General features: G+C 42.4%; 1 protein-coding gene across 1 annotated transcript; it reads left to right on the top strand.

Moving 5' to 3' along the window:
* The first annotated feature begins 815 nt into the window (after positions 1-815).
* Positions 816-22,575, top strand: tiparp (TCDD-inducible poly(ADP-ribose) polymerase). Its single transcript, XM_053320509.1, has 7 exons — positions 816-1,079; positions 2,168-3,229; positions 12,915-13,104; positions 13,601-13,788; positions 17,722-18,042; positions 19,395-19,652; positions 21,161-22,575. The coding sequence occupies exons 2-7, from the start codon at positions 2,193-2,195 to the stop codon at positions 21,348-21,350; spliced, it is 2,184 nt and encodes a 727-aa protein (XP_053176484.1). The 5' UTR covers positions 816-1,079; positions 2,168-2,192; the 3' UTR covers positions 21,351-22,575.
* Positions 22,576-22,818: the final 243 nt, after the last annotated feature.

Below are 22,818 nucleotides of genomic sequence, written 5' to 3'. Positions count from 1 at the left end.
AATTACCACACAGGTGGAGATGGTAAGAAGTGCCTCAAGGTCCCAAACCTACAGGGGTCCCTGGGGTTAAGGGGTCGTGTTACAAAATGTAGTATTCAGATCTTATTTTCATTTATATTGTGTTCACATGATACATGTTCCTAAATAAAGTGTTTAATCAAACTGCATCATTTCACTGCCTCTATTAATGTGATTTGTTCCTTCTCTCCTGTCAACTGTGGTGTATTTGTTGATTTGGGTGGCGTGCTCCTGCAAACAAATTGAATTGAATCAAGATACTTGACTCACAGAAAACCTGGGCACAGGTCCAGAAGAATTAGTCTACCATAGGAATAAGTGTTTTTGAGAATGTGCACTACTGAGAACTCCAGGACAAACGTATTGGTAAGGGTGGGTCATCAGGGCCACAGTCTTTTTTCTTTTTTTTAAAAAAAAATCTGGGGCCCCCTAACAGGTTAATGTGGGTATGTACTGTATAAAAGCACATTTTGCTGATAATTTCTTTTATTGACATTTTTACTTTATTTTACTTCAGTAAAAGATCAAAATATAACTTCCTTGCTGTTGTTTGTGTGCTGTGATGCTTGTATGTCGTAATGCAATGAGCAGTTTTACGCCCCCCCCCCCCCCCCCTCTCTCTCTCTCCCACACTCCTGCAGCTTCTTACGACCACCACCAGACGACTCTCTCTCCCTCTCCCTCCCTCTCTCTCCGGATCGAAGCCCCGCCTCTGACCAGGTTACGGGGCGGGGCTCTGGCTGTGCAGAGCCGGGAGGCAAGCAGAGCGTCTCTCGCCACAGCTGTGCTTCGCTCTTTGTCGGTCTCCGTCTGCTCCTCAGCGCCTTTCTACCCGGCAAGAAAGACACAAAGAGAGGGACAGACAGCATGAAATAGAAACAGAGCATGAGAGCGGCGGGGCCGGCAGAGGGACACGAGCAACCTATACGGACAACAGTCTCGTCCAGACACGGATAATATTAAGTCCAGACTGGATACGGAGCTCCGCAGATGTGCGGACTGGATTTTACCCACCAAAGAGTGTCGAGACTGGGGGGAGAGGGGCGGACTTTATCGCGCAGGTAGGGTTTTTTTTTATCGTCTTGGTGTTTTAAGAGAAAGTGTTTGTCCCTCCTGAGTCGACTGTAGAAAAGAAAGCTAAGCTAGTATCCGACAAACGAGCCAGCGAGCCTGTGCTGCAGTGTTGGTTATTACATTGTGTACGGTGCAGTTAAAGCTCGGACTCTGCTCAATAAATGTTTCTTATCGAGGAGAAAAACTGTCGTAGCAACGCTGTGAAATAAAGCTCCGGGGCTCTCAGTTTATCTTTTGTCGCTGCTCCGCCGCAGTGGCTGGTAGGCTGTGTGTGTGTGTGTGTGTTTGTGTGTATGTGTGTCGGCTGTAGCCTACGTGCAAACTTGCTCGGGCAGCGATGTGTAAGCGGCACGTAGACTGTAGGGGCCGTGTATCGGACTCCCGTGATCAAAATATATAGTCCCGAGAGAGAGAGAGACAGAGAGAGAGAAAGAGAGAGAGGGGTTTTGTTACACTGGTGATTTTATCTCTCCTGCTTGGAGGCGCAGCTGTAATTGCGGGCATGACGTTAGTAAGAGACCAAAGACAGCCGAGTAAAAAGCAAAAAGAAACAGCCCAATTATATAATCCTCATTTTTATATGATTAATGAAGCTGGTGACTGTGCTCAAGTTCTCCCAGCAGGATTAAGTAATATATTTTCCGCTTCACTTACTGCCTGCAATAGGCTGAAGCTTTTTTTTTCTAATTCCGAAAACGAGAATCACTATATCAGGCTTTAATATCCCTATAAAGGCTTTTAATGTGTCTGTGCTCAACAGTGGGTAGCACATCGTCACGGTGGCTGTTACTGTAATAACCCTGTCATATCTGCAGGGTCATTAAGAGACCAGACCAGTCTAGCTTCTGTCGCAGGGGTTAAACAGGTTTCGTTTCAGCATATAGAGGGCGAGGGTTTTCCTTCCCAGGAAAGGAAAGACGACTTGTCACTGTTTTTTTTTTACAGCTCGTTCAAGCAACCTATTAATCATCCCTTTATGTGCCAGGATGACTTCACCTTGGAAGCTGAGGTTATAGGATTATAGGTGTTATCTTTGATGACTACTTCTTTCTCTCTCCTTCTCTCTTTCTTTCAGGACTGTCTGGGTTTAGGAGGGGACCATGGATAAAACTTTGCACATTCTCCAGAAATCCACAGAAGGTGTGCCGACTGGGATCTCCCTGGATGTGAGCTTGAATATGGACGAAGGGGAAGATTTCACGGAACAGCAGATAGTGGGACTGGCGGACAAAATACCTCTGGTGAAACCTTATTTTAAAAAGAAGCAGAGGAAATTGGATGCCAAATGCCTCCACCGTGCCCTGGAGGACCCTATTCTGACCACTTTGTTGAGCACAGATACGCTGGTCTCTGGGGATGGGGTGTTTGTTCCCCGAAACCAGCCTGGCCGGACTCCAGGCAACCTTTGCACAGCGGTTGTGGTGAAACAGAACTGCATTGGCCAGGTGTGTCTGAAAGACCCGGCAGCTGCTGGCGATACCACAGCTGGGGCTGGAGTTCCGGGGTTGATGACCCGGGACGGTGACGTGGAAATAGCTGATACTACTGCAGAGCTGGAGGAGACAGAGCGGCGAGGGGAAAGACCCAAGATCACCGATCCTACCCCCGACAGCCGCTGCTTTCAGCTAAAACCTGGCCTCAGGGCGGTTGGGAGCACAGTGACAATAACGCCCGCCAGCAGGGATATACCTCCCATAGTTGCACCCCAGGTTCCTCACCAGGAGGGGTCCATCAAAAGCAATGACCTCTTAACCTCTGGGGCAAAAAGCCTTCAAGTTAAAGACTGTGCTGGCGTCCAGGCCCCCCACCCCCTCCTCCTGCAGGCCCCTGAGACTGACAAAGGAGTGTTATTTCAGGATAAAAGCGAAGAGGCCTCCCTGGACCTGGTTTTCGAGCTCCTCACCCAGCTTCAGTATCATACACACCAGTCAGACTCAGTGGACATTTGTGTGGATTTCCTCCAGGGACAGTGTGCTTATGGTAATGACTGTGCCCACCATCACACCGTTCTGCCCTACCACTGGCAGATCCGCCGGAGTAGTGGTCAGACGTGGCAGAGCATAGCAGATGAATCCCAGGAACAGCTGGAGAGATTGTACTGCAACCCGGACAATGAGCAAGTCAGGCTCAAGTTTCAGTAAGTATTCCACCAACCGCAGAGTTTAACCTGCAGGTTACATCATTATATTCTGAAGATAATACAAGCCCTCTGGTTAGATACAGCATCCTACTGTGTAGGGAAGCAGCAATAGACTGTTTCTGTATTTCTGTTTTGGATCTTACTTCTGGATCAATTCACTTTCAATTCAATCAGTTTAAAACAGGAAATGAAACCACAATTCGGTTATTAGTTTCCAATCCTACATTTGCTGACTTTAAATTTATAGGCTTTACTTTTTTTCTGAAATCCTCTCACTGGATCAATACAGTGCTGGAAATACAGCAGACACACCAGTACACCGAATTGTTGTAAGTACTGCTGAAAAGGCTACTGTGTGGTAAATTGATAGGTACCTGTGACATGGCAACAATGGTACAGTAAGCTGATAGGCTGATCGTGAATGATAAGCTACTTCTGGTTTGGTGTGTATTGGAAACAGTAGACACCGGGCCTGAGCTTCCTCTTCGGTTTCACCAGTGCTGACAAACTGAAAGCTTTGACACTGCAGCTGTTCTGTTCATGTGCAGCTGATGGACTGCGGCCAAGTGAATGTGCCCGTATGAGTGTTACTTTTCACGCTCCTTAATAGCGTAAATGTGGTTTATTTATGCATGTGTGAAAGTGTGTATCAGCGCAGTTGATCCCCTGTCTACGTGTGTGTGTGTTTAGCCTTCACAACACTTCCAGTTAATATGTACTCAACTTGTATCTCTTTATTTGAATTATCGTATCAGCTGTCATGCCCTTGTGTAGGTATGGCACTCCGTCTCCCTATCCTGATATCTCTTATCTATTTCCTGTATTTCCCTGCTCCCAAAACCCAGCCCTTTGATTGGCTAGAGCTCTGTCCAAACCAGGCTTTACAGCACTTGGCAGAAAGCTGTGAACTTCTATGACCCTCAGTTGCCTTGTGCGGTCACTGACACAGACGCACTTGGCAGCTTCTCCCCCTCCCTTGGTCATAGACATGCACACAATTGTGTACACACGCACACGCACTGCTTGGCACGCAGATGCTCACACGAATCGGCTGCACAGAGGAGCTGAGTGGCTTGCAGTGCTCACACGCACGCCTTTTAGCAGACAGAGATAAACCTCTCTTTCACTCTCTCACACACCCACATAGATACACACACATGCAAGCATTTGGCAAGCCCCAGTGGGGTGACATAAAGGAGCATGCACGGTTTCCTGTTGAGCTGTACTGCGTGCATGCAGAGTCATGTATGAGCACTACATACAACAGGCACATGGACATTGACCTTATTCTAAAAAAGCTGGTTAATGAATTTATTCCATTAATATTCACTTTTTCTAATAACGAAAGATGTCCGCTCCACAGTGGTCTACATTACAAAGTCAGAGTTTCTTGATTATCATGATTATCTCCCTAAATGCTGCCGTAATATGTTTTATTTTTCCGGCGTCAGAAATAACTTTTTTCTGTAACATTCAGGGCTTCAAATAACAAATATTTTCATTATTAATTAATCTGACAATTTCTTAATTACTTGTTGAAATGTTAGAAAGTAGTGAAACATGACTGTTATCCAGAGCCAGAGGTCTTCAGATATTTTGTTTTTATCCAAGTCCAAAAGACAAACATATCCAGTTTATTGTCATGAATGACAAAGAAAAGCATTACATCATGACCTGTGAGGAGATGGAAAGAGCAAACCTTTGTCATTTTTGCTAAAACAGCTAAATTAATTAATAGTTTATCAAAACAGTTGCCATTTATCAGTGTTGATGATTAAGGATGATGATTTTCATCAACTACTAATCTTTCTTGATTAATTGTTCGGTCTACAATGTTGTCCACTATCACTGTTTGTTTTGTCCAACCAACAGTCCCAAACCCAAATGCATTCAATTTACTAGCATATAAAGAAAAGCAGTAAATCATCAAAATTGAGATACTAGAACTAGAGAAGAAATGACATGATTAACAATTATCAGAATTGTTGCATATCCATTTTCTGTTGATCGATTTATTGTGTCATTGTTTCAGTTCTAGTGATGTGTGCAGAAAGACACTGATGAGTAGTTTAACTGTTTTACATGTGCCAAAAATCAGCAAACACACAGCAGATGGTCATTGTTTGACTAAGGCGTAGACTTATCTTAAGGTCATGTGTTCAGGTCATCAGAAAATTTAAGCAGTTTCTCAGTAACGTTATTGTCTGAATGGGGTTAAAAGTGCACTGTGTAGTCACAGTCAATGATACAGCTACACCATTATACCCTCAATCTGTTGACCACACCCCACTGAAGCTTCTAGGGCTTCATGATTTACCCACACCTTTTGATTGGCCATGTGTGTTTGTCTTTGTTTACAACTGTAAACCTACAGTTTGTGTGGGTGTACTGTCCACAATGATTTGAATGTGTCTTAGAAGTTGACTCATGTTTTCAACTGAAGTCTATGCATACTGCTCCACAAACAGGATATGCACCTGGTGATGTCAACCCAGATTCTTCAAAGACTTTTTGAATGTGTTACACTCAGTCAGACAGGACCATCTGGCTCACTCAACAGAAACTAGGAACGCCACAATAGCTGTAGCATTACATTGAAGGTAAAGGTGGTTTAAGAGACAGTCATCTGCATTTTTCACCATTTTCTGACATTTCATGGACCAAACAACTAACTGATTGATTGAGAAAATAATCAGCAGTTTAATTGACAAAGGAAATAGTTGTTAGTTCATTAATCTTCTATATATTGGGCATAAGTTATTTGTCATCAAGTTTGAAATGTGAACTAAACATTTACATTAACAATTTACATGGTTAATGTTTTGAAAAGCAAACACACTATTATCTTTAGAAGCTGTAAGCAAAGGGTTATTTATTTCAGATATTTTATTAGTTAAGTTAATCATTAGTTTGGATGTGATTTCATTAGAAGTCCCATGGAACGTTACTTTTTAAGATAATCACTGAAACTGAAGAGAAATAAACTTATTGTCAGTTGCTTTGGTCGAAAGCATGGCTGCAACTAACTATTATTTTTATTATTGATTTAATCTGTTGATTATTTCTCATTTTGGCAATTAATTGTTCAATCTATGAAATGCTAGAAAATGGTGAAACATGTTGATTCATGTTTCCAAAAGCCCATAATGATGCCTTCAAATGTCTTGTTTTGTCCTGATCAACAGTCCACAACATAAATATATTCAGTGTACTTTTTTTTAAACGACTCCAAACAATTTATCGACTATCGATGTAGTTGTAGATTAAGTTATTGACAACTAATCCATTAATTGCCTAATCTCTGCAACTCTAGACAAATGAATGTGTAATATTCTGAAGACACAGACTATGCTTTTCCAGATATTGTCAACCCATTTATAATTTGACTCATGTAGAAGTGGAGGCCTTTAACCTACAACAAGTCAATTCTATTAATATCTGTTCTGTATCATAACCTGTCCTGTTGCCTGGGAACTCCTACATTTTTCAAGGTGTTCATCTGTACCAAAGGTTTTTCTAACCCTGACCCTAAAACCAGTTTGACTGTTTGAAAAACATTTTCATTCCTGAAACACACGACCTCCACAACAAATACCACTCCCAGGTTCATACAAAGGTTTTCAAGTTTTGCTTGTTTAGCCAATCATCTGCTATAAGTAAACACTGGCTAATTCCTGTTTTAGAAGAAGTAGCATTGCAGCGTTGTTCTCTTCCAATTCAGTGTTTATTTCCAGCCACAGGTCAGGGTTGAAAATGTGTGGCTTGCCTGTCTTTGCTGAATGTGAATATTATTGAATAGTTAGTTTCAGTGACACGTTGAGGCTGGATAAACTCCTGTAGGGTGATCTTGACTGGAGAAAGTCAGCGTTCACACTGTTCTGGTTATTCAGCTCTCAGTTCAGTCATTTACTGGAAGCTTTGTGCTGTGCTGGGTGTGTGTGAGAGCTCTTTTGATACTTTTCTTTAGAAATGCAATCCAGCCTATCTCTTAATGCACGTAAGCACACATACTCACATAGGGCGAAAGCATCACCGTGGTTACCACAGCCAAATGATAACATTGTTAGCGATCTAAAGATCAGCAGATGACTTAACAAACTTGACTGTCGGTATGGCAACACAGTTCTGCTTTGCGTTCTGCCGTGTTGTGAGGAATGGGACAGGAAAAAAAACATACAGGCATTTTTGCGTGTCTTAATATGTGCTGTACGGCTTTTTGTACTTTTACATGTGTGTGTGTGTTCTGTGCCGAGCCGTTCCCATGTGTGTATGATCCATAGCACAGGTTAATCCCATCCGTATGATAAGCAGGACTGGAAGTCTGGCTAATCCTCCAGACTTCCAGGAGGAATGTCACAGTCATCACTTCTAAAAGTTATACTGTAATAATCTTCGGATGTACAGTTGTTTATTAACAGATTTATGCTGTTGCGTGTGTGTGTGAGTGAGTCAGTGAGTGGAAGGAGGGGGGGATAACATCTGTGCTTTTATTTGTCTGATTTGAAGAGTATTACGTGATCTTAGTTATTTACAGGAAGGCAGAAATTTTCAACTTTCACAATTAAACCCATTTCCTGTAATATCTGCTAGAAAAACATCTAGCTGATTTTCACTTAACCACGCCGAGTTTCTGTGTGTGTGTGTGCGCATGTGCGTGCGTGTGTGCGAGAGATTGACATAGAAAGGGGCTCTTTTGTCTGCCAGGTAATAAAAGCCTTGCTTGTCATTAACTGACATAAAGAGTCACCCAGCACCAAGGGCAGAGCGACCTGGCACAAAGGTGTGTGTGTGTGTTTTGTGTGTTTGTGAGTGCCTGTGTGTTTATATCGCGGGGGGATTCCACGTTAGCTTATTGTGTTTTTATGTCCCAAATCAAAAAAAAATTAATGGTGGTTGTGTCTGTGAGAATTTGTCTTGTGTGTGGTGATCTTGGATAATCAGAATTAATGTGTCCACTCTCTCTCTGTGTGTGTGTGTGTGTGTGTGGCTGTGACGTGTCAGACAGCCCATGCCATGAATCAGTCGGGTGAGGTCTGGGTCGCTCTGCCTCTTATTACTCAGAGTCTGCCTTTATCCTCGCATCCCCTTTTCTCCTCTCCACTTCTTACTCCTTTTTTTTCCCTCTCACTGGATCTTTTACATTCCCCTGACTCACCCCTCTTTCACTCCCTTTTTTTATCACTTTTTCAACTCTCAATTGTCCCTTAAGGGCCTAACGAGGTGTGGAAATGTGTGTTCTTAGTGAGGCCTGTTATTGCTCTTTGTATCTTGTTGTATCCTTCTTCTCTATCAGCTCTTCCCTTTTTATTATGTTTATTATATGTCATTTTTCACGTCAGACTCCTTTATTTGACCATCTGCCACCCTGTCTCTCTCACATTTTGTACCTTGGACAGGTTCAGATCTTCAAAGCGAAGGTTAAAGCACTGAGGGATAGGACACCCTGAACTATAAGCTTAATGATCTGCTGTAGTGAAGGACAGACACACTCTCTGACAGGAACGGTCCAGGACATGCAGGAGACACCAGTGTACTTTTTTCTGTGTGTGTGTGTTCTGACACCCATAAGAACTAAAAAACTAAATGTAATGAAGCACATTTAAATAGAAAACAGGAACAGCGTTATGAGGAAATAATACCAACTCATGACATCAAGGTGTGTGTGTGAGAGTGTATGAGTGTGTGAGTGAGAGAAGCCTTCGTCAGCAGCTTTGGTTGACTGACTTATCTAGGCGTGACTGGATGAAGTTTGCGTGTGTGTACATGAATCTGTCAAAAGAATTGTGTGTGTGTGTGTGTGTGTGTGTGTGTGTGTGTGTGTGTGTGTGTGTGTGTGTGTGTGTGTGTGTGTGTGTGTGTGTGTGTATATATGTGTGTATGTGTATGTGTATGCGTGCTCGTGAGAGTGAGTGCTCGTGTTATTTTCTTTTTTTCCCCTAGTCTGACGTTCACAATAGCATGACTGATGCTGGTATGCGGGTCCTTGTGTGTGCAGCCGTGAGAAAGTTCAAAGGTGTGTGTGTGCTGAAGGCAGTGCGGGGGATTAACAGCCATTTTGACAGTGCAGTGAGTTTTCTTAACCTTTATTTACCCAGGGAAAGGTTTTGCTGGACATGCTTTCGCTCTTCTATTTTTTTCTAAACACCCTGCCTCACACTGAGCACAAATCCACACATTCACACCTGGGAGCTTCCTGGCACAAACGCAGAAGCAGGTTCGCCAGTGCTTTTTTAGCACCACATGCTTCTTTTTTCTTTTTTTTTGCGCAAGGGCCTGCTTCTTTTCACCTTTAGCACACCAACACCTCTGCCAAGCCAGCAGTCTGGCTCCCTTAACAGTCTTTTTCCTGTAAAACAAAAAAACACCCCTCCAAATCTGCTCTTTTGAATTTGCATTTTCAGTTGAAGCCGTGTACACTTTTGCACAAACTTGAAGCAGCCTGACATTTCAAGCGTGGTCTTGAGCGTCAGCCTTGCCAGAATGGGTGTTCCTAGTGTCTCTTTTCAACTTTTGATTGGCTTCTACGCTGAAAGCACGATTCTCAGTGCACTTAATTTAACCGGCGGAATTTTATTTTTAGTGAGAGAGGGAAGGACGCTGTGAAAAACATTGATTGACACCTCTGGAGAGACCTTTGTAAGTGTGTGTGTGTGTGTGTGAGAGTGTGTGTGTGAGTGTGAGAGTGTGAGTGTGTGTGAGAAGAGGTAATCAGTGAGGTGGGAAACCTATAAATGAGATAAAGTTCACTTAACTTCCTCATAATAAAACATGAAGTCACCCTAACACGCATACACAGAAGCTCCTGTCATCACAACATAGTGTTACAAGCAGAAACTGTTCTGTACTGAGAGACAGTAAAAAACAGACAGCAAGAGGGTCTTGCAGCTGCATCCAGAGTACTTTTGTTTTCAGACAGGAAAATGCAAAGAACAGAGATGCAGGGGGATAAAGTAGCAGTGAAAGAAAAGCAGGGAACCTAACAGAGAGACGACAGAACAAAGTGAAAATAAATGAAGAAAACAATGAGAGGAAGGCTGACCAGAGGTGAAATAGAGGATGTACTGTTTTTCACAATCAATTTGTCTCAGGTTTCTTGCCTTTCTCATCCTTGTGTATCCTTGTCTTTTTTTGTAACACCCATTTCCATCACCCTTCCTTCTTTTTTTTCTCTTTTTTTTTGTCGTACCTCTGTCTGTTATATTCAAATTAAATTCTCTGTTGTCTTTTGTATGAAACGGAAACATGTCTTTCAGTCACTTGAATGCCTGAATATAGTTGAGAAAAACCAAAACTCATGCGGACATCTGCAGTACCCGTCTTTCTGGTAATCAGGTGATCTGATAATCAGTGACTGTTTTGTTTCTGCATGTGCTCAGTGAGTGTCTTTCACTTCCTTGTACAGATGCAGCCACACTGTGACTTAGCAGAAACGGAGACTGTAGTGTACAGTAAATAGTTTGGTGTTTGTATATGTGTATTTTTGTGTCAGTATTAATGTTTTTGTAAGATGAGTCAGCATCTCATTGTCACCCCTGTGACTGAAACTGATCATTTCCTGTAATGTCTGCTTGAAAAACATCTAGCTGATTTTGTGTGTGTGTGTGTGTGTGTGTGTGTGTGTGTGTGTGTAACCTCAGTGACCAGTAATTGCACTCACAGTAGATGAAACTGAACACTTGTATGCACTGTACCCATTATAATATGAGGTTTCGCTTTTCCAGGCTGTTGAACTAATAACTCATCAGGTTTACACTCACATACTCACTCTCTCTCTCTCTGGCTCTTTCAACATCTCTGTTTTTTAGATGGGAAACATCTAAAGACTGTGTGTTTTATTTACAACAAATCTGAAGCGTACACATTACCAGAACACAACCTCTGTTTTTCACTCACACACACACACACACACACACACACACACACTAGTCTTTAAGAGGACGCTCAGTGACATAATGCATTTCCCAGCCATTTACCTGAACCTTAACCATCACAACTAATTGCCCTTTGAAGGTGTGAGGACTGGCCAAAATGTCCTTACAACACAGAAATGTCCTCACAATGCTGGTTTTCAACTGAAATTGGTTCCCTCAAAGAGAGAAAAACACACACTTTCAGACAGAAGACCTTTGACATTTCATCCAATTAGTTTCCTGGCAAAAATCAATGAGGCCATTAACACTGCGATCTGCGTGCATGCTTTTTGTGAGTTTTACACGTGTACATATGTATTTGTCTGTGTTGGTGTGTGTGTTTGTGTCTGCATCTCTGTCTGTCTGCCGTCCATGGCATAGCGTGCTAGTCTATGATGCCCACATTTATGTGAGTGCTATGTCTGACCCAGAAAGGATTTGCCAGAGGCCCTATGGAGGACTAATGTAGAGAGACTGATGCACACACACACACACACACACACACACACACACACACACACACACACACACACACACACACACACACACACACACACACACACACACACACACACAACAGGGTTTTGACCCTACAGTTGTCAAGACAGAGAGGGGTTAAGGGAGGTTGTATGCACAAGAATGTGTTTTCAACATTTATTTACTTAGCAGATGCTAACAATTCAGTTTATTAAGTGTGTTTAGTGAACAGTAATGGGTAATGATGTACTTGACCTTTAACCAAGTTAACCCATGTTTAGTAAGAATTAATCTTAACCTGACCTCCCTCTTTAATTATCTAATTAGCGAAACAATGAGAGGCTTTTAATGAATAGTTCAGATAGCTCTTATTTGCTATCTTGCTAAGAATTAAATGAGAAGATCGTTATCACTCTCATGTCTATGCATATTAGTCTGGAGCTAGAGCCAGGAGGTGATTAGCCTAGCTTAGCATAAAGAATAGAAGCAGAGGGAAAAAGGTAGCATGGCTTTGAATGAAAGTAACAAAAAGTTCACATATTTTAACACATTACATCTTGTTTGTTTAATACGTAGGAAAACCAAAGTGTAAAAATGATACATTCTGTTCTTTAATGATGATATATGCCAGACTATTTCTTGGTAAAGACTTAATGTCATCACTGTAAAGTTGCCAGACAACCATCAGACATGAGTTATTTAGCTATATTGGAGCTGTACAGTGTTTTTATTTTTACCTCTGGACTGGGCCAGCTGTTGTTTCCTCTTGTTGCCAGTCTTTATACTAAGCTAAGCTAACAGGCTGCTATAGGTAGCTTCATATTGAGAGTGATATCAATCTTCTCATCTAATTCTGAAGAAAGATCTATTTCCCTAAACGTTAAAAAAAAACAACTTTAACACACCATCATGATCCACAGTCATGAGCTGATCAAAACGCCCCCCCCCCCCCAAAAAAAAAATAGTTAGTTCTCTTGTTTTTTCACTTGTTTACATGTGACATGTGATGTCTCTGTAGCTGATGCTGTCATGAGTGACTCAGTAATTGGAGGTTTGGTTACTTGTCTTGCTTCAGGACACTCAGCTTAAATGAAGGCTCCATCAGTAGCCACATGACCAGATATGAGACTGCTGATGAAAACGTAAACTGTGACAAATTAACTGCCAGATCACCATGCCTCAGCCACATGTTAGCTGGCCATCTTAACATGAATAATACCTTGTTGATTGCAACAGCTTGTGTTTTCTTTCATTTGCAATAACTTTCAATGCTTCATCCTTGCTGTGTTTTTCAGGGGTCGAGTGTTTTCCCTTGACTTTGGATCAATGCGAGTTTGTGACCTGGAGTTTGACCGCATCCGACGACTGACCACTCCCCCAAGCCCTCTAGCTATGCCTGCAACAAACCCAAACCCCACCCCCAACTGTCACACATTGTGGAAGTACTACTGCAGAGACAACTTTGGCTGGAGGGAATACTCTGAGGTGAGGCACTTTGTGTCTGTTTGTTCGTGCTCATGAACACGAGGCCATACGCATTAACTCTGCCCACACCAATCAATTGTCTAGCTGCTATGATTGATTTAGACACACATACACACACATATACACACCTAAATGCCCCTTGTGACACAGCTGCCCACAGCCAATTGCAATTTATTCCACTAAATCAGTAAAGATTGACTGTTTTCTAACAGTGTGTGTGTGTGTGTGTGTGTGTGTGTGTGAGGTTGTGTTTCATGATTACGCTCATTATCACCTTGACATTTGGTTATCTGAACATTTCGCCAGCCTCCTTCTTCCTCCTTTATGTATTTAATGTAGAGGAGGAGGCAGCTATGTTTGCCTCTGTCGTAGAGAGAAATGCAGAACAGCCAAATGCAGGCAAATTCCATTTAAAAAAAAGTCTAAATTCCTTATTTCTTCATCCTGTTCTGCTCCTCTTCTTCTTCCTCTCAATCTTCTTTCTTCTCCTTCACAGCCGGTGGTGAAGCTCATTGAGGAGGCGAGTGCGAGGGGTCTTAAGGAGGTGCGATTCATTACGCTCCAGAACCAGTATATCCTCAATATCCGGGAGGGCTTCCAGCAGAACGCCGTCTTTGGATTTAGACGTCAGATCAAGAAGCGACCCATGTTCATGTCCTCTGTGATGCTCACACCCCACCTACAGTAAGTAAAGACATTTAAACTGATATGGAGGCTGTTTAGATGCTAGAAAGTACTCCTGCGCCGCATATTATAGTCTAACCAGGATAACAAACTATTCTGATAAGCTCTGGGGTTTAGAATTGCCACTAATTAATAGAAAGGCAGCATGACAGGAACAGACAGTCCTCAGTTGAGAGGTAGAGGTCATTCACTTGATTGATAGTCTCTCTTTGTCTCTATCTTTCACTCCCCCTGCTTCTATTTCCCATTGTGCTCTCTGGCAGAGCCGATCGTTTAGCACTCAGGTCCAAACCTTGTTAGAGAACATTTAGTATTTTGGATGTGAAGCCACAGTGACTGTTAGATAAAAATCCTCGATTTTGGATAAAGTGCCTAGCAACATGTGCACAGAAGCATGCACACACACACAGAGAGAAAGGAAGCTCTTCAGTGATACACTGTCTCCCTGAGGCTCTCTGTGTTCTGAGAGCGTCCTGAGTCTCTGTATGGAGACAGGGAGGCACACAGAGGTCGGTACACAATGCTAATGTCGTATTCAGCACAGAGTACTCAAAAGTCACATTCACCTTTAATCCGCTCCTTGACCATGGCACACTGGCATCCCGAGCGGAACTTGAAACACATATTAACACTAATTTCAGCTCAGGGTTTTTGGCAAATCAAACAGTCACCGGGAAACAGGAGCTGTCCTGTGCAGAACAAAGTGGACCCGAACCAGGCAGACGGAAAATGAGATAATGAGGCAAACGAGAACAGATGAGGCAAAAGATACACTAAGAGGGGAGAGCAAGCAGATAAAGAAAGGGTGAAAGGAGAAACACAGAAAATATCAATCCTATGAGCGTCCACAATTCAAGAAATAATCACAGAAGCCATTTAAGCTGGTCTTTATTCTTTGTCTCCAAACTAGTGAGAAAATATGTGAATGAGATCAGATCACTTTTCTAATGGAAATAACCTGATTTCAGGAATGTTTCATTTATCAGCTGCCCTTCTCTCAATAGCAGTGAAATAATCTACCTCACCTCAGTTATATTTCTAAAACAAGTTCCTTGGCTGCTGTAGCAGTGTCCTGCCAGTGTCCAACACAACGGGAACGAGCTGTTCGTACAAGGTCTGGCAGCTATGAAAAGACAAAATGGAGAGCAGGAGATGGAGGAAAGAGAGTGAAAATTAGATGGAGGAAGCAGATGACAGGGAGAGAAAGAGACAGTGAGATAGGGAGCAGGGCTGAGGAGAGGGAGAGGGAGAGAGAGAGGTCTAAATGGTTTCCAGACCGGGTACACAGAGCTGGTGAGTAAAGGAGTGTGAAATGTGACTGTGGGGAGCAGGAATTTGGAACAAGGGATTCATTTCTGGGACTTTTTCATCTGTTTGGTGTGTGTTGACTTCAATAAGTTACAATATGGCGACCAAAGGCAGGTCCCAAAAAGGTGATTTTTTTTTTTTTTTTTAAACGTTTCCAGAAATTACCAAAACGAGTGTGGTTGTGTAAATGTTTTTGCGTCAGGTGTTTGCATCAGGTGTGTGCTAGGCTTATGGTGTTTTCACACCTTCACTTTTAAGTCTGGTTAAATTGAACTGTGGTTCTTTTTAACCCTGGGTGAGATTCATTTGGGCAGGTGTGAACACGGTAATCACACTCGGATGCAGACCAAAACAACCACACCAAACCATCCCTGGAGTAGTTTGTTTGTGGTTGGAATGTGATCAGACATCAACCTGTCTGGACTACTACTAGTACTTCTCAAGTTTGAGCGAAATGGCTCCCATATCCAGGTGATGGTTGCATTTTGGGTGCGGATGAGCAAATTAAAAAGTTGCTAACAACTAGCTAGAGAATAAATCCAGGTCAGACCTGGACTAGCACACTGTAGTACATTGTATTTGGCCAGCTCCTTCAGGACCTTTTTCCTGTGTTTATGTTGTTGCTCCCGCAGCAGGCGCATCTGACCAATGAGTGAACGCTCTCACGTGGCTTGTGGTGATTTTGGCTGGCTTGGATTTTTCTTTGTGTGGAAAGAAACCGACCATCAACTGATAGCAACCAAAGCAAACGAACTATAGGTGTGAAAAAACCCTCAGAGATTGAGGTCATTAGCTCGATTGGCACTCCACCTCCCTCACTCCCTCACTCCCTCCCTCTCCTCCTGTCATCTCTCTGTTTTTTTTCCTGATGATGTTATTTCCAGCCTTCCTCCCTTGTTATCTGTCCTAATCTTTGTCCTCTTCACTCTTTCCCCTCCTTCTCTCCCTCCCCAACTCCATCATTCTCTTGTTATCTGTCCCTTTTCATTTCACACTTGTTTTCAGCAGCAGGCTGACTGTGATCTCTTCAAAGCACACAGGGAATAGAGACATCGATTGCAGGGAGAGATCGAGACCGGACAGACAAGATAAGAGAGAGTGAGAAAAAGAGAGGGGGAAAAAGGAGATGAGGAAAAGTGTCTTGCTGACTCAGTCACACTGATCAGTTACTCGACAATACACATAGGCACTCTCTCTTATGGCTGATAGGACTAACAGCATTTACACTTAGAGAGCGATAACTTGACAGCCAAACCACCGTTATTGACTCAAATGCCAGACACAATAGTTTCTCTGACACTTCATGACAGCTCTGCAATTGGCAGATTTATCCTTCCCTCTCTCATGTTCTTGTCCTCTTCTCTCTCTCTCTCTCTCTCTCTCTCTCTCTCTCTCTCTCTCCCTCTCCCTCTCCCTCTCCCTCTCTCTCCCCCTCTCTCGCCTGCTCTTCCTTTGCCTCCCTGTTGTCTTGTTTATTGTCTGGGTTTCATTTTTTGCACAGTCCCTGTTGTTTTGTTTGGTTCGCTGACGGCTGCTGTAGACTATCTCATTGTTGACCGCTGGCGGGATATGATTTTGGAAGCACAGACTTGTTGTTGGTTCATTGCACCAGAGGACGCTTTATGTTTTACGTTAGGATGAAGCTTTGATTGGAAACACGTGGAGGAGAAGAGATGAGTAGCACAATGTGATTTGTCCTTAACGCTTTTTGCTGCTAAAAAATGAGCTGACCTGGGACGTTGCTGTCACTGACCCTCAGCAGGCGTGAACACTGTATGTGAAGGCCTATAAGAAGGAATGTGACAGAAAGTACAACAATAGTGTCTTTTTTCACTTTATGAGGCCAGAGGTATACACAGTTTTTATTCTTCATAGTGTTGAGGAGCAAAAGAGAATGCGTTGTAGGTAACACTTAATTTAATTTCATATTGGGTAGAACTATGTGAAAAGACTAATTAAAGAGAATTAGACAGTTATTTAAGTTGGTTATGTTGAATTTGATTGGTTTCCAGAGGAATTTGTTCCTCTTTCTTTGATCAATCTACATGTGTTAATTTGTGTCCTTGTGTCAGTTGATGAAAGTCACATCCCTGCATGTTCATCTGTTGCCTTGTACTGCCTAAAACTCTTTAGTTATTAACACAAACAAATAATTGTACTTTAAAATACAAAACAAAACAAACATTAAACGTACTGAACAAATTAGCATGGTTTTTCACTATCAGCACTAAATTATTTGAGTAAAAGAAATACACAAATACAGCAGGGCTCATACTTAATCTGTTGAGAGCTTTTTCAATAAATTGTTTAGCCAATAAAAGGTATGAAAATACTTTCTTTAAATGTCTTGTTTTTTTAAGCAGCAGTCCTTAAGTATTAACTTTTCAATTCCTCCTTAAATTAAATGACTGAATCAATGACTTGATGTTGAAGGCTTAACTGTATGTATGCATTGTCTGTATGTGTTTTTGTGTGATTTACTGTCAGTGTTGTAAACTCATTCATCTACTTCTGTAGGTACAGTTGTAGATCGATTAAACTGTTGCTGTAAATTGTACTTGACCTCCATATTTTTGCTCCAATCATAACACTATGCTTACTTCTCTCTCTCTCTCTCTTCTCTAGGACGTTGGGTGGCCTCTCTCCATCTCCTCTTCCCGGTTCCTCCTCCTCCTCCTCTTCCTCCTCCTCATTGTCATCCTCATCGATGGATCTCTCCGTGTCGCACCCCCTCTCGCCAACAAGCACCAACCCACCCAGTCTTTTTCCTGAGACATGGTTGCCCATGACGATGAGCCAGGACTTCCTGCAGGTGCCGGTGTCCCGCGAAGATCGCAGCTTCCGGACGGTGTACAGCCTATTCCACAAGACTGTGTCGGAAACCAAGTTCAGGATCATCAAGATCCTGCGTGTGCAGAACCCTTTCCTCTGGGAGAAGTACAAGAGGTGAGCCATGCATAGGGAGCATTTTTACTTTCTTTTCTCAAAGAACTCCCTCATTGCTGGAGATATTTTCTGTTAGTCTTCTAGTTATAAGCACAAAAACCTGTCTGCTATGTGATACGGACCCAAAGTGCTAAAATATTGGTGTTGCGTTGTATTATTTTGTTATTCTATTCTACATATTTAGCTGCTGGGAAAATGAATGCATTGGTAACCTTTTAATCCAGATTTCTGTATTGACATGCAGACAGGAACAAGAATTACAACCACTTAAAAAAACAAAAAATAACATATATGAGGAGGATGTGAAAGAGTGTGAGAAGAGGAAGATAATTGGGCAAATGAGACCAGCTGTGTTGGACTTCGTGAGAATGAGTCCACAGTGGTGTGTGAACATGGCAGATGGAGAGATGTTTGGTGATGATGCTGTTCCTGTCGTGAACACAGTGGGTTAACCGCTGTGGTTAGAGCATGGCATGTCCTATCAGCTGTGACAGTTACTCTCCCACACCGGCCGGTAGTTTCACAATGACTGAGTGTGTGTGTGTGTGTGTGTGTGTGAGTGTGTGAGTGCGTGTGTGTCATAGAGACTCTGAAAGTGATGCCCCTTTTGAATGTCAGTTGATTTCCTCTTCCCACACTCTAGTTATGACAGGGAAACCATAACTGCTTGTTTGCGTGTCTGTGTGTGTATTGGCATATGAACGGCTAGTTGTTTATGTAAAGGCAAGCTGCGTCGCTCTTGCCATCTTAAAACACATCACGGACCCTAAAATTGGATAGTAGGAAACCGAAGTATGTGTTTGTGTGTGTGTACATGCTTGCATGCGTGCAGTGTTGGCCTGTGTCAGGTCACAAGCTGCAGGGTCATGGGAGTTCATGCCTGGGTCACCGCCTATGTGGCTCGAAATGCTTTCTCCTCTGCATGCCTGATTGATCCGCTCACATCAAACGAGCTGCGTGCGTGTGCGTGCGTGTGCGTGTGTGTGTGTGTGTGTGTGTGTGTGTGTGTGTGTGTGTGTGTGTGTGTTGCTTAAGAAACAGATTAGGCTCAATGTTCTTAACAGGTTTTAGAACAAACAAGGTTGTGATCTCTACATTTGAATAGCAGGGCTGCTCTTAGCCGTTTATTAATTCATCAACTGAGCTCTGCCATGTTTGTTTTAAAGAATTAAAGAGTACAGTGTTTATATTTCTGTGTTTTTAATGTTTATCCCTTTAATCTGTTTATTTTATTCTTTCTGTCTATTTAAAAGTATAAAATAATTACAGAAACTCTGTAAGTCTTTAAGCACTGAAAGACTGTTTATTTTATTACTTTAATTCTCACCCTCTGTCTCTGTTTGTTCTAACAGGAAGAAGGAGTATATGTCTCGCCGTATGTCAGAGATGGACCGGCTGCTGAGTGAGCGCCACCTCTTCCACGGCACCTCGGCCGACGTGGTAGAGGGCATCTGCAAGCACAACTTCGACCCACGAGTCTGCGGCAAACACGCAACCATGTTTGGCCAGGGCTCCTACTTTGCTCGCAAGGCTGTCTACTCCCACAACTTCTCCAAGCGCTCGCCCAAAGGAGTCCACTGCATGTTCCTGGCCAAAGTTCTCACTGGCAGGTGTGTGCAGGCTGCTGTATTTTGCAGATTACTTTGATTGTGGATGCCATTCTTTTACATGCAACTTGATCACAGGAATAAATCACATGGTTTATATATAGTAGATAAAGAATACATAGTGATAAAGTACATTTCAAGAAATTCAATTGAGACACTTTTCTACACTTTCTGGCTTTGGCTAATTCAGTAAATTAAATATTAAACAACGTACACATTTAAAATCCTGCATATCCAGTAGGGCTTTAAAACAGTCCCTTTGATTAACAACATGGCCAGCAATAACCTAATTTCGAGGGATAATTGCTTTATCGTAAGCAATATATCAAAATGTCTGACAAGTTTTTCGCCTCACAGTATATACATCGTCATATTGCCTATCGCCTAAATTGCAGTTTCTCAGTACTTGTGGTATGAGCCTTATTCCAGAGGCAGATCTTAGCTAAGATCCCCATGCTTTGGTTTGAGGTGTTAGCTGGAGGAAACATAGTTTGGTAAATGCTAAATTAAGGCCTGATGTGTCCTTGTGTTTTTGGGGTTACATGTTTTTGTGTCCCTGAATATGCTATTTGGTGTGTTTGCCAAATATGTTGCCTCCAGCACATACTTGTGCTGAAATAACAGCTCTTTCCAACCATACTGCTCCCTCACTCTTAGTGTTTCAGAATTAAATATACAGCGTTAATTTAGATGATGAAGAACTGCAGGCTCTTTTCCATAAACCATCACCCAGTCATGCTATGCATCCTGCTACTCCCATTCCTTAAAAATGCAAGTCAAATTTAGAGGCACACATGTAAAACAGCTGATTTGTCTGAACCCATCATACATCACCAGCTTTGTTATGCTGCAGCAGACAGTCTGTGGTGTGCCCAGAGGATGGTGCGGTGGTTTGGAAACACAGTGCACACACGCACACACGCACACACGCACACACGCACACATCACACTAAACCTGAGTTCAAGCTGTGCCACAGCACAGGCAGAGACATTGCCTCCAGACCTGAGCCCCAATAAAGAAGTTATCTTTACAGTGTGGTTAACTCTCCTGTCTGAAACCATATCTGGCATACAGACTCTTTAAAGTCTCCTCCCACTATCTTTATCTGTAGCTGACAGTGTTCTTGTTTTAATATGTTTTATTTATGACCCCAGGGAACGAGGTGCAAAGATTGATGGATTATGGGTCTGGCATAAATATTAAAGAGAGGAAAAACAAACTGGTAACAGTGTGTTGCTCATTTCATGTACTTACAGTACATTCATTTCATGCACCTACAGCATATGCTTATATTATTTAAGGACCCCTAAAACACAGGAGCAGCGGTCTTGTAATCATTCAATTTAAAACAGGTGTCTTTTTAGATGGTAAATTATTGCTCTGAAACTCCAGACATGCAGAGCTCAATGAAAATCTGTTTATTAGCCTTGAACAAGGATCTACAAAGATCTTTACTTGCCACATTAATTAGCTCAGACTAACCCTGATCCTCTTTGTTGTGTGTGTACAGGTTTACTGTAGGAAATCCCTCCATGCGGCGGCCTCCACCCATCAACCTCCGTGACCCCTCCAGTGACCTTTATGACTCCTGTGTGGACAACTGGGTGGACCCCCAGATCTACGTAATCTTCAACGATGACCAGAGTTACCCCTACTTTATCATTCACTACGAGGAGGTACCCAGCACAGTCGCTGTCTAAGCCCTGGATCACACCTGGATCTATCAGTGTTTGCAAATAGTTTGTTTTAGTCTGTTCAAGCTCTAGATAAGTGGAGTTTGCTGCACAGGAACAAAGAAAAGGAACAAAGTTTAGACCATGAAAACCATGGACATGATTATCACAGTAACCAATTCTCTGAATCACTTTTTAGTGTAAACTTGTGCTCCAAACAGGTTAAAACAAATTATAAGATATATTTGCAAATACTTAATGATCCAGATCTGCTATTAACTGGATCCAACCAGACTGGACTGCTGTAAGAAACCACAGACCGGATTAAACTGGACTAAACTGGACTAGCAAAGAACAACACCTGTTTGATTGAGTGTTCAGAGGTGGATGACAACTGGCAACAGCTGCGATCAGACTCAACTGGACACACACTTTGTCATCTAGTACAATCAGGAGCCTTGTGGCGATCGTCGGACACACGAGGAATTTATCTACCTTAATAATCTGGAGCAGATCCAGGAAAAGCCAAACCTTGTCCCCTTATCATTTTGACTTATCAGTAGTTGTAATAGCTGTATATGAACCCTACATCAGGATAAAAGGTTCCCCAACACAAGTTGACAGCTAGCATCTTGGCAGTACTGTGAATGACCAACTGATCATATTATAAATCTGAGGAAGCAGTAACCAACCAATCAGAAGCTTCCACACACTGACCCCCCACCCCTCATTTCACATCATAGTGCGTGTTTACCCAGCCGTCGGCCCATGTTTTTTGTTTAGTTCATGTCTATGTGCTGCGTGTTTGAATCTTTTAATTTAGTGGACATGAATCTTGTGGCCTCTTCATCCAGACAATGGACGTGAGTTTCAGCTGAACTCTTCTAAAAGGACATCTGTGTACTGTAAACCTCCAGGCAGAGGTTTCACATGAAGCCAGTGCTGTTCCTGGTCAGCGTTTTTTGCCTTCATGCCCACCACTTTTGTTCCTCGCGGGGGACTGAAGAGTGTACAGTTACACGCTGGGACTCAACGCTGCTGCAGCGTTTTGTCAACAGACCCTGAATCCCCTGAAACACATCTCTCTTGGACCGCTCTCTCGCTCAGAGACAGTAGACATGTTTCATCGAGACAAACTGTACAGACGTTCTCTTTGTTTATATTTGAACTGTGTGCCTTTTGTTCATAAAAATGTTTATTTATGTTAGTTTAATGTAACATTGATTAAATAAAAAATCTAAAAGAAAAAAAATGATTGAATGACCAGCATGCTTTATTCAAATATGATTTATTAGTAGCGGGGTGCTCACCTCCCTCATAGATATTCCTATAAATATCCATTATATACTCACCGAAGGCTCTCTAAGTGAGACCAGAAGAGGAGGTTTCATTCAATATATAGACCTCATTAATTAGGAACTACAGTAATTTAAAGGTTGCATAAATGTAGCTATTATAATCCCAGTTGTGCTTTTAAACCCAAACTGTTTCCAAA

The sequence above is a fragment of the Scomber japonicus genome, chromosome 6, assembly GCF_027409825.1.
Source record: "Scomber japonicus isolate fScoJap1 chromosome 6, fScoJap1.pri, whole genome shotgun sequence".
Lineage (NCBI taxonomy): Eukaryota > Metazoa > Chordata > Actinopteri > Scombriformes > Scombridae > Scomber > Scomber japonicus.
Note: the sequence above shows the minus strand (reverse complement) of the source record. Positions and strands in the feature narration are given on the sequence as shown.

Coding starts and splice junctions, on each gene's coding strand:
- tiparp (XM_053320509.1), top strand. CDS start 2,193: ATGGATAAAACTTTGCACATTCTCCAGAAATCCACAGAAGGTGTGCCG. Junction 3,230..12,914: donor CAAGTCAGGCTCAAGTTTCA/GTAAGTATTCCA, acceptor TGTGTTTTTCAG/GGGTCGAGTGTTTTCCCTTG. Junction 18,043..19,394: donor CTCTGGGAGAAGTACAAGAG/GTGAGCCATGCA, acceptor TTGTTCTAACAG/GAAGAAGGAGTATATGTCTC.